The following is a 12887-nucleotide window of genomic DNA, read 5'->3' as shown; positions in this document are numbered from 1 at the left end:
TGTAGCAAGGACAGTTTGTGCACTGTGACAGACACCCAACTCACAAACTGGACCTGGCTGCATCCCATGGCTGCTCACTTTACACCTAGTTGCTCTTGCCTTGCCTGTTAATGCGTTGACACTTCAGCCACCATAAGCAGTCAGGGGAATCCTGTATTATCAATGGAGACATGTGAAGATGGCGGTCTGGGAACTGGTCAGTCATGTCCAGGTCTGCCTGAAGTCAGTCAGTGGTCGCAGTCAAATATGTGTGTTGGTTGTTCAGGAGGGTGCAAAGCACGGACTTAGGGGAAGTGAGGTGGGGTGTAAATCATTGCCAAAATGAGGTGAGGCAGTTAAAGCTGTGGGGTGGAGGGAATACAAAGGCAACAATTACGATGGGGACAAGGGCAGCAATACATAAAGTGCGTTGGCAGAACAGCATTAGAGGATATGGTGGACTATGAGAGGGGAAGGTGGGCTATTGACCAACAGCTGTGGTCACCATAGATGGAGTGTAGAGGAGATGGGCAGCATTATGATGTAATGACAGGTTGCAGGGACAAGGAGGACAAGTGGAGACAAACTTCAGTGTGGTGAATCTCCACGTGTTGTGTTATGGGTGGAACTGAGCTGTCAAGGTGGTGCAATGTAAAATGGAAGCTCTGTGAGATACTTGGTCTCCAGGAGGAGCCCAGTACTGTCGGTTATGAACGTGAACTGGATTCCCTGCCATCACTTGCCATTCTCTAGATGCTAACAGCAGCTGGAGGATGGCTGGGACAATGCTTAGAATGAGAGAGTCCATGTCAGTCTGATGAAACTCCAGATCTGCTCGTCATTAGGGCATAGAGGGGAACGCAACATGCAGAAGAGCATCAGATAAGTCCAAATATGAGCTTTTATTGACCCCATCAAAATGGAACACAGCGGAAATGAATAGAGCCTGCAGTTCACATCTACCAATGCTAGCATCATGACTTTGACAGTCTATAATGGTCTTCTGGAGCCAGTTCACTCGACTGGAACCAAATGTCAATTAGCCCTTGTAGAGCCCAATGTAGCTGAGCTCCATCATACACAAAGAGTAAAAAGTGAGGTCTGCAGATGCTGGACATCAGAGCTGAAAATGTGTTGCTGGTTAAAGCACAGCAGGTTAGGCAGCATCCAAGGAACAGGAAATTCGACGTTTTGGGCCAGAGCCCTTCATCCTGATGAAGGGCTCTGGCCCGAAACGTTGAATTTCCTGTTCCTTGGATGCTGCCTAACCTGCTGTGCTTTAACCAGCAACACATTTTCAGCCCATCATACACAAAGCAAACTTCATCCAACTGAATGCCCTCATCTGTCTACTTGAACAACTGCTCCCATTCCCAGCTCCTCACCATCTATCACATTGCTGCATTGCCTGTAGCAGTTGTGCAGAATGCAACTCGCTAGGGAGGTGCAGCATATTCTGCCTGGATTGGGAAGCTTTTGCTGGCAACAAGAAGGTGATAAGTCTATTGATTGGTGACCAGTTATTAATCTCAGACTTGTTTTGTCTAATAACAACAGTGTGATTCATTCTCAAATAACTGAACAGCTTGGAACTGGGAACAAGTTACTGGAAGATAGAGCAATGTTCAGTTCTTTCCCAACTCAGACATGATCTCTCTCTATTCTCTGCCATCAAAACTCTTTGTAAGCCTGAAGAAAACTGATTAATCCTTCCTGTAATAGTTGTTAGTAGCTGTGACTTTAACTGATATGTTAGCTCTTTAATAAGAGAACCAACCACCTTACCAATCAGTGGAAGCATCTGAAGAAAGATGGCTGCAAGATTCAAATTTGCCAGCAGAAAATCATAAAGATCATCTCAACAATGGTACTAGTGAACAAAGATCTCTGAACTACCTTTCCAGTTATTTTACTCTCTGCCAAAACTTATTTTACCCTTCTTATTTGACTTTGTAAAGGGAGACGTTATAAAGGGATTCGTTTTAATTAGCAGTATTTTGTGGCAAGAATTTAGAACTTTTGACCTGTAGCTGGAGTATAACCATTTGTAAGAGTTAGTGATGCTTGTTCAGTACAGAAATCTGGTTTTGAGCATTTTCACGAACGGCATCTGAAAGTCAGATAAATTGGGGAATGCTGCTGACTTTGAAAACCTATAGTTTTTGCAATGACTTCAGGAATAGCAGGGCTTGATTTCCAGCCTGCTACCTCAGTGAGTTGTGACACATATTTAATGTATTTTCCCCTTCAGTGCTCTAATGTCCAATAAACATGGATCTCAGGGTTTCATATATCAAAGTGGCTGTGACTCTGCACAGCCTGTGTGTTCTCTGTGCCATTTCTCCATTGCATTTTGGAACTAGAGAACACCAGGTGATGGAAGGCAATGCAGCTCTCACTACACAGGCAATGCTGACTACTCGATTCTCTTCCTGGTCCTTGAGGATAAACCACTGCTCACTCCCTGAACTGCAGTCGGATAAGTCCCTTAACAATGACCATTCTAAGCAGATCAATAATTACGGCCAAGTCCCTGGACGGAGCGTGGACTGTGCTTATGACTGATGGCACTAGGAAACCCTGATTGGCAGCAGCCACCCCCTTTGACTGGGCTGAAAACTGAGCCCCTAGCCCAATTGCCGATTTGATCATTTGGTTGAATACATTTGCGGTGTGCTTGCTGCACAGGCAAATGGTCTATGCTGCCAGTGTTAAATTAACATCAAGGTTACCCAACCCATACCCAGACAGATTCCTACTGACAAAGAGGCTGTCTATTTCCGCACTATAAACCACATCAATGCAGCAGTACCGACAGCCTTTAGGCTCTGTCTGAAGCACCAGTGTGCTAACAAGCAAGGTGAGGTATGGATACTGTGAGAGTGTAGAAGGTGCTAAGTAAGCACCGAGAGAGCAAGCGAGCAGCTGTGTGATATAGCTTGGTCCAATCTGTGAGCTGGGAACCTGTCCCCATTGCAATCTTTCAATCCACTTTCCAGTGCAAAGTGAGGCTGTGGTTCCCAAGCAGCCTGCAACAGAATCAGAGAGGTACCTCGATGGTTGTGAGAGATTAGCAAACGTCAGATGCCAATGTCAATGGAAGAAGGGTGCATTCAGCAAGAGCCCATGGATGAAGCCCTGAGATGCTCTTTGGCACTGAACCACATTGAGATTCTTCACAGCCAGTGGTGAGCTGAAGTCAATCATGGCTCTGTTTTCCATGTTGAGATTTCTCAATGTTCGCTTGTTTGACTAGATAGTATGCTACATATTAAAAGAGATGAGTGGGGCCATTAATAAGGTGTTCAAAAGCAACAATCCCCCTTAGCTAGTAACTCACCACTGCCTGGCAGGAAACTCACCTCTCTGCTCAGAAAAGGCACAAAATAAAAGAGTGAGCTGCTCCTAAAGATTTCACCAGAATTTCCGATGATTCTGCCACAAACCTTGCCACAGCCCACATTGTTCAGACTTCAAAAAGATTCCATTTGCTAGATCTGTTTATCTTTCTCCACAGATGCCTCCAGACCTGCTGAGTATTTCCAGTATTTTGTTTCATTCTTTTATTTGTACTACCCACTGTCCTGCACACGCTGCTCAAATTTTAAAAACTGCATGACACTAGGTTATAGTCCACCAGGTTTATTTGGAAGCACTAGCTTTCAGAGTGCTGCTCTGTCGTCAACCACCTGATGAAGGAGCAGCGCTCCAAAAGCTAGTGCTTCCAAATAAACCTGTTGGACTATAACCTGGTATTGCATGATTTTTAACTTTGTACACCCCAGTCCAACACTGGGACCTCTAAATCATGCTTACATTTTGCAAGCATTGCACTGACATCATCACAGTTCCTACACCTTTCAGTAACTCATCTTCAGCAATGGATCACTGAAGGGTGTTTCACACAATAAAGAAGTTGATGTAGTTTTCAACTAGCATACACAGTTAAAGACAGTTGAATTGAAGCTCTGTATTTAAGTGTCCTGCAGTAATAAACTTGTCACCCACTCACTTTAAAGTAGGCATAGAAAGGTTGAACACAAACACGATATAAATATACTGTTGAATAAAGATAAGTCTCAGGATGCAGACAGTCATCATAATTAATGTGTTCTCCTATTTGTCAGAAAGTTTGTTGGTATTTTCAGTTTCCAAATTAAAAGTAATCACTCTCACAAATACTTTCAGCTTTTTTTGTTCAAGGCCTTTTTACCTCAGATTACATTCAAAGTCCTGAGATGCATTCAAATATTTAACATCCACACCCAAAATATTTTTGCACTACAGGATGAAGTGCCGTTAAAAAAAAATCTGTCCTCCAATAATCTTTCCCCTATTCTACAATTTATAACAAGAAAATACACAGAACACTGCAGGTAAAATTTCATCCAGAATATACACATGGTTTGGGAATCTAAAGTGCCAGTGTATGAATTATTAAAATTATTAAGATGATTGGTGGACAAAAAGGGAAACATTACATAGTTTTGGCAAATAAGGTTAAGGAGAATCCAGAGATTCTACAAATACAAGGTTTGCGTAAAGGTTTGTAGATAGAGTGCCGGCTGTCGTGGGTATATTCACTGAGCTTGGAAGTTAGTTTACAGACATTTTGTGTCTCTCCAGGTGACAGCTTCAATGCTACGGAGCCTCCTGTGAAGAGGTGTTGTACTGTGTCTTCTGCAATTGATTCGGTTTAGTTCCTGCTTCTTCCGGTTGCTGCTTCAAGTTGTTCATTGTAGTGGCCGGTATACTGGGTCTAGGTCTAAATGTTTGTTGTTGGAGTCCATGGATGAGTGCCATGTCTCCCAAAACTCTTTGGCTGTCCACTGTTCAACTTGTCCTATGATCGTTGTGTTGCCCCAGTCGAATTTGTGATCCCTGTCAACTGTGTGGATGACTACTAGGGACAGCGTTTAGTGGCAAGATGGTGTTCTGTTTGTTAGTTAATTAGTTCTGCTAGTTAGTCTGTCTGTTTGTCCTATACAGTGTTTCAGGCAGTCATAGAGTCATGGAGATGTACAGCATGGAAACAGACCCTTCGGTCCAACCCGTCCATGCTGACCAGATCTCCCAACCCAATCTAGTCCCACCTGCCAGCACCCGGCCCATATCCTTCCCTGCATAGAATCTTGCAAATTATGTTTGTCTTGCAAATGATAAGTATAGGGCCATTCGTTCTGGTGAGTTGTTGTCTCAGCGTGGCTTTTGGTTTATGGTTGTCATGAATCTGAGTGGTTGGAGACGTCTGGCTGTCAGTTCAGGTACGTTTTTTATATAAGGTAGCGTGGCTAGTAAGTTAGGTCATAGCATGTACTTATATACCTGTAGTGAACCCAGGGAGCTGAGGGAAGGGAAGCAGGAACTGAAGAAAGCAAGAGTCAAAGCAGCAGAGCAGAAGCAGAGGAACCAGGTGATCCAAGTGAGCACTTTCAGACCCAGTGCGATTTAACGTGCCCAGAGGTGCAGCACACAGTCAGTGATTCAGATAGAGCCAAAGGTTGTGGACGAGCTGACCATGAAATGCAATAACTTACAGGTTGTGTTCAGAGTCCTGTACCAGACTGGCAAAGAAACCAGATCCCACAGCATGGACCATTCGACCAGCATGAGATTGAAAAATTAAACTCTTTGTGCAAAGTTAAGTGACGTTTGTGACAGGAGAATCAAATGGGGGATTGCAATTATGGGATAGATTGGGAGGAAGTATTTACAAGCCTGTAAATACACTGAAAGTGGCAAAGATTGGGACTTCTCAGCTCCCTTTCAGAAGGGAGTAGAGCATTTATTACCCCTCAAATTTTATTCTGCCCCAATTAACCCAGTAAATCTGTCATGACAGTTCGACAATAATCCAGTTACTTAGACAAATCCATTTCCATTGGCACAATGGCTGGAGAGAGCAAAAAATATTTGAGTCCACAGCTGACCCCCATTTGTTTGTCAAATGCACTCAGCAAAAAAGGGTTCTTCGTGGATTTGACAATGTTGAGAAGGCAAAATTAATGTGAATGTGCCTGAACCCCACAATCCTTCTGCCTTACCCAATCCTCAGAATATGGAAGGAGGGGAGCTGCAGGCCACAAAATCAGCAATTCTGGCTGTTGTAGGACACAATAGGGAAGAATCCATGGAAGAATTAAATACGGTTAGGCTGCAGAAGGGAGAGCACCCAATTGCATTTGCCAGGCACCTGTGGGCACAGTTCACAGGAATCTTCAGGAACCTAAACCGGACTGCCCAATCTGATCAAGGTGCTGTTGTACTCCAAGGTAACCTTCTTCACTATCCACGACTCCAATTTTGGTGTTATCTGCAAACTTACTGTTGTATGCATTTTCAAATGTCTAGTTTGGTGAGGCCCCAGCCAACATTGCAACAGACGCATGCATGCAGAGAATTTGTACCTTGGGGAAATTGTAGTTTAGACCCACCGAAATGACTAACGATGCAGCAGCACAGTACAAGGGTCTATCATTTTCACCCAACACATCCTGATACCACAAAACAGAGCAAATTGGACCTCGGGCATCGAAAGTCTGCAAAAACTTTGATCCCCCACAGACAACAGCCACACAGAACTTTGGCTGATAAGGAAGATGGCCTGGGAGAAAAAGATTCATCAATCAGAGCATCCCAAACCAAACAAGGGAAATACACCAAACCTCCATCCTGTGTGGAGTAATGAAGGGGGCAACAAAACAAGGGAGTTATTATCAGAGCGATCCACCTTCATACAGTCGGTTTTGATATAATACAAAAGTTCGGCCTTGTATGTCGTTGCGTTACAAGAAAATCTCGCAATCACTGCCTCATGGGGTCAGATTTGCATTATAGCCAATCCATGTAAGGAAAGTTCGTGTTTTACCAATAACTAAATTCTTCAATTGTATTAAAGCCAACTTGCATTAAAGAAACACGCATTATAGCAGAACCGACTCTATCCTTTAGTGAGAGATAGTGATCAGCAGCAGGGAGGTCCACGCCAGCAGTTGTCACAAGGGAGCTACTAGAATTCTATGCACACAAGCCACTTCACAAGGGACTGCAGGGTATCCAGGCAGTTGGCGCTCCTGCAGGGGCCAGGATCAAGACCCTGGAGAGTTTGTACCATGCTGCTGGAAGGACCACAGAAACAAGCAGCAGTTAATTTGGTGGAGGAAATCACGCAGCCAAATGTAATGGGTTTGGAGATGCCGGTGTTGGATTGGGGAATGGGGAAATCCCATCCATTAACTCCTTGTATCCCAAGTTGGATACAAATCCCAAGCATGAAGGGACTGCACCAATACCAGCTGGGATTGTGTATGATAGCGAGGTGGAAGACTGCCACGTTAAGTTTCAATGTGTCACAAGAAGGTCCTGAACAATACTTCATATATGGCATACCTATAAGAAAACTCTTCTGAATGGATTCACTGGACACTGACAGAAAGGGTGTGCGGAGACGGAATCTATAGATTTTGAACTGGAAGACATAGTTATCTCCGTATAGACATCAAGCACATTTTTGGCTCGTACCTTATGAGGAAATGTAATTTATCTTTTATCTCAGCCAATCACAGAGCCATTGAGTCATCGAGTTATACAGCACAGAAACAGACTCTTTGGTCCAACTCATCCATGCCGACCACATATCCTAAATTCATCTAGTCCCATTTGCCAGCCCTTGGCCCATATCCCTCTAAACCCTTCCTATTCATTTACCCATCCAGATGCCTTTTAAACATTGTAATTGTACCAGCCTCCACCACTTCCTCTGGCATTCCATACACGTACCACCCTCTGCGTGAAAATGTTGCTCCTTGGTCCCTTTTATTTATTTCCCCATTCGCCTTAAATCCATGTCCTCCAGTTTGGACTCCCCTACCCTGGGGAAAAGATCATGGCTATTCACTCTATCCATGCTCCTCATGATTTTATAAACCTCTCTATAAACAGCTCCAGCCTGTTCAGCATCTTCCTATAGCTCAAACTCTCCAACCCTGGCGACTTCCTTATAAATGTTTTCTGCACATTTTCAAGTCTAACAACAACTTTCCTATGTCAGGGAGACCAGAATTGAATGCAGTATTCCAAAAGTGGTCTAACTAATATCCTGTACAGCTGCAACAAGACCTCCCAACTTCTGTACTCAATGCACTGACCAATAAAGGCAAGTGTACCAAACACCTTCTTCTCTATCCTATCAACCTTTAACTCTACTTTCAAGGAACTATGAACCTACACTCCAAGGTCTCTTTGTTGAGCAACACTCCCCAGGACCTTACCATTAAGTGTATAAGTCTCACCCTGATTTGCCTTTCCAAAATGCAGCATTTCACATTTATCTAAATTAACCTCCATCTGCCACTCCTCAGCCTATTGACCAATCTGATCAAGCTTTTGTTGTACTCCAAGGTAACCTTCTTCACTGTCCACTACAGCTGTACACCAATTTTGGTGTTATCTACAAACTTACTGTTGTTGTATTTTCAAAGGCCTAGCTTAGTGAGGCCCCAGTGGAGATTTCAACAGACGCGTGCATCTGGAGAGTTTGTACGGTGGGAAAATTGTAGATTACACCCACCAAAATGACTAACAATGCAGCAGCACAGTCAATTCTCAAGGATCTACCATTTTCACCCAACACAGCCATATACATTAAGCAGGTAAAACCTTGACACATCTCCTCTTCACCACAAAAGTCTCCCAAACAATGTTGAAAGGACCACTGATGCCACCTTTTTTATTTAATTCCTTATTCCCTTGGTTTCAGGATAGGATTAAGGAAACAGCAGCCCCTCACCAACTCCACAACAAGAGCTCCAATATTCAAGTGATTTATATGCCACACACCACAAGTATGTGAATAACGCTAGCAACATAAAACCATAATAGAAACTGTACATTGAACATCCTACAGAAAAAAAAACATGACAAGTTTGATTAAATATTTCAGGGAATATTGATAGTACACAAATGTAACTAGAACATGTCAATATAAATTGTTTCATGATTATACGTTTAAAGTTCTGATTAATTGACCTTCCCCGTGATGACTTTGTGAAACTCCTCATTAAGCAGAGAACATTACTGATGTGAGACTCTTTGATCAATCACTCTATACCAGTTACAGATTCAGCCTTTCTCTTCATGAAAAGACCACACCAAGAATTCAGGCATGCAAAATTGACCCCATGTATTCAACCTTCCCTTACCTTAGCCATCTCATCAGCAGTGTTGCCTTTAGCACCGAGATACACCATGGCTAGAGCAGTTGAGATACTAAATGGAGACACGAAAATGTTCTCATTTCCTTTGCCTTCCTTTAGTTTCTTATACAGAAGAACGGCAAATTTGGTATTTGCAGCAGTCAGAGAATCCATTTTGAAAACCTTAGGAAAAACAAACATGGTTGAAAGTTAAGGATGTGCGATGGATGGCATGAGTGATTTAATTCCACATTCTCCTGAAACTGAGTTCCTAATCTCAGTCAGTCAAAGGGCGGCACGGTGGCACAGTGGTTAGCACTGCTGCCTCACAGCGCCAGTAGACCTGGGTTCAATTCCCACCTCAGGCGACTGACTGTGTGGAGTTTGCACATTCTCCCCGTGTCTGCGTGGGTTTCCTCCGGGTGCTCCGGTTTCCTCCCACATTCCAAAGATGTGCGGGTCAGGTGAATTGGCCATGCTAAATTGCCCGTAGTGTTAGGTAAGGGGTATATGTGGGGGTATGGGTGGGTTGCGCTTCGGCGGGTCGGTGTGGACTTGTTGGGCCGAAGGGCCTGTTTCCACACTGTAAGTAATCTAATCTAATCTAATTTGTGAAGAAGAACTAATGAAAATTTCAGGCCTTTTCCACGCATTTAGGAGAAGGAAATTCTAAAGAGAAGCTGCTATCACACACACCTCCCCCTGGCTGTTTCAAAATGATAGTCCATCTACTCTTTCAGTCAAGTGTTCTGTGACAGACAAAGATCCAAAGACAAAAACTATGAATAAAACATAGATCATATCAAACAAAATATCGTTAATGCTGGAAATCTGAAAGAAAATCTGAAAATGCTGGAAATGCTCAGCTGAACAAGAATCATCCAAAAAAATTGAAGAGATAAATCAGAAATAAAGTTGCATTTTGAGGTACACCCCATAAGGAATGACAGTTCCCAAAGTTGAGTGAGGACAATGGACTGATGGATAAGTTTGGAGTTTGGTGTAGCGACGATGGAAACATCAGGAATCAGTGTGAGGTGAGTAGCAGGTTGGGTTTAAAAGGCCAGGGTTAATGGGACACGGATGACCTGGAATTACAGTGTGGGACCTTTTGATGAACTAAAGAATCCTAACCCTTGTTCAACAGCAGCTTGGCTAAAGTTGCTGGATATCATGCGTAAATCTCCTCCAGTATGGATAAAATACCAGTTTGGTCAGATGACGCATTAAAAAAACAGGCATTAATTATGTTACACCTTTTGATGCCTTCCATCTCCTAATTAAACACCAGAAAGTTCAGGGCATGTGGCTAGGTGGCAGAAAGATCTCTGAATGGATTGTATGTGCTTCAACACACTTACACACACAGACGCACCCTCTCACAGACACATACCCATTTACACTCATACACATACCACACTCTCTCACAGACACTCATAACCCCATCCCACCCCTCCACAATACACACACACACACACACAAGTTTGTGGATTTGTACTTGCAGAATTACATTTTATTTTGCTCAAAAGCTGCATGAATCCATGTAAGCTTCTGTTAATCCCTTTTTTAGATTAGAATCAGTCTGGCCATTGTGGCACAGACAGTCTCACACAGGGCACCTCACCTTTAATGCATTATCTGGGTCGACATGACACCAATTGTTGAAGTTCATTTGAGAATTTTAAAATGTTTTGTGATTTACATACAAAAAAACTGAAATCAACATGTTCATTCTAAAAGGTGAGAGAATTAACAAAGAATCCAGGTCTCTTTCAATATATAATTTCAGTTACATCACACTATAAACTTTTGCTATAAATTCCGTGGCCTATGATCTTATACTCCACAACCACCTGATGAAGGAACAGCGCTCTGAAAACTAGTGCTTCCAAATAAACCTGTTGGACTATAACCTCATAATGTGTGATTTTTAACTTTTTACACCCTAGTCCAACACCGGCACTTCCAAATCAAGATTAATTTGCATTATGGCTCATCTGACAGCGTTGAATGCTGACCCAGAAGTTCTAATTATTTCAATTTCAAACTGAACAAACTTTGCTTGACTCAAGAAGGAGTTTGCTGAGTTAGATGTGTTATCTAACAATTAATTCAAACCACTTAAAATTAAAATTGATAAAACCATCACAGAAAACCATAAATACAAAGAGGCAGATCTTACGCTGCACCCATAAGTGTTGTACTTATTACAGTTTTGTCAAGATTGTCAGAACCCTTGCTTTTGTGAGTGTTTTTAAGTATCTTAAAACACCCACAATTATCAAGGATCACAACTTAACACAGAGGCACCATTTACAACATAAAAGGAGGCCATTTAGCCATCTGAATTAAACCAGTTTCCTCCAGCAAAACCAATTCATTCTACTCCCCTTGTTCAGTCCTCAGAACCTCAGAGAGGAAATGATCTAATAAAAGGAGCTTTTAAAATCTTTCCATTGTAACAGCAATTTGGATTGTCTTGCTTGCATATTTCCTGCCTCTCGGATGCTGCCTGACCTGCTGTGCTTTTCCAGCACCACTCTGATCTAAACTCTGGTTTCCAGCATCTGCAGTCCTCACTTTTGCCTTGCTTGCATATTGAATTACATGTTTGAAGGAAAAACGTAAAGTAGTAACTGAATTAAGTGGTTAAGTGCCATCATTAATATTGCAGTCTTTCCCTATATTTATTTTACAAAATTTACCTCATTGGCGATATGTGAGACAATGTTTCAAAAAGCATTGTTGGCGAACACTTTGATTGTCCTCTTGCTTCTTCTTAAATGACTAATTATGCTCATTTATCATCTTACTAAATCTTTGATACTCAGCAATAATACCTACAAATGGCACTAGAAATATAGTCTTGATTGCTTACCTGCCTTCGCGCTGCAAGAATTAAAACTGCACAAACTTGTTTCACTGCTCCTACTCTCTAAAAGTGTTACTGTGCATTGTTAAATACTGATAGTCTCAGGGCGTGTTTCTTAATCACCAATGAGTTAATGGGAAGAATTTTCAAGTCTACATTGAAACCAGATAGCCTCCTTAGTCAATATATTTTGATTCCTCGCCCATTCGTTTTAGGTGTTAGCACAGCATGTTCAGTCATGCAGAGTTTTGGAAAGAATGTTATAATTATCCCATCAAAAAACTGGTACTTTATAATGGAATAATTTTAGAAAAATGTCAAACAATTTTATAAAACTCCAAGTTGCTAAGTGAACTACTTTTCAGTATTTTGTTTAAAAGTATATGTTTTTGTTAAACATACAAAGTAAGGATGCTGACCTGAACTTTGAAAATAAAATTATCTTTGCATTCTTGTTTCTAAACTGTGGAAAATGCTTTGTTCATTGTTCTTTGTATTCCAATTATTTGACAAGTGAACTAAAAGGGTCAATTCCTGAAAATTCCTGAATCACTTTCTCTCTCAGACTCAGTGATGAGAAAAAAAATCCAGGAAATTTCATTCTCTTAAGCAGATAATCACAAATCATATTGGTTCGAAAGACACACATACTTTTTATTTCGGGATTCAGCCCAGAGGTGAGATTTCCGCATGTTGATGTTCTGCAGCACAGATCACATCATAAAACAGGACAGGGAGAAGTTTTATTAGTGTCATGTTCAGATTGGGAGGAATGGCTCGCAATCCACTCAAATAGTGATTGTTACATGGTTAAAGTGAGGACTGCAGTTGCCTGATAAATG

The 12887-nt window shown here is 42.0% G+C and overlaps 1 protein-coding gene across 2 annotated transcripts in view; it reads right to left on the bottom strand.

Annotated features, from left to right (window-relative positions):
• LOC132815948 (leukocyte elastase inhibitor-like) overlaps window positions 1-12123 on the bottom strand; it is a 31150-nt gene extending 19027 nt beyond the window's left edge. The window contains exons 1-2 of one of the 2 annotated variants that reach the window (XM_060825321.1): window positions 12052-12123; window positions 9180-9356 (exon numbers count right to left, since the gene is read on the bottom strand). In XM_060825321.1, coding sequence (XP_060681304.1) covers window positions 9180-9347 — 168 coding nt within the window. In that variant the 5' untranslated portion in view covers window positions 9348-9356; window positions 12052-12123. Of the gene's footprint in view, window positions 1-9179; window positions 9357-11878; window positions 11945-12051 lie in introns of those variants that run through there. The other variant, XM_060825322.1, reaches the window with a different exon arrangement.
• Window positions 12124-12887: the final 764 nt, after the last annotated feature.

Source organism: Hemiscyllium ocellatum, chromosome 5 (genome assembly GCF_020745735.1).
Source record: "Hemiscyllium ocellatum isolate sHemOce1 chromosome 5, sHemOce1.pat.X.cur, whole genome shotgun sequence".
Classification (NCBI taxonomy): Eukaryota; Metazoa; Chordata; class Chondrichthyes; order Orectolobiformes; family Hemiscylliidae; genus Hemiscyllium; species Hemiscyllium ocellatum.
The sequence above is the reverse complement of the archived record's forward strand: the minus strand, read 5'-3'. Positions and strand labels throughout refer to the sequence as shown.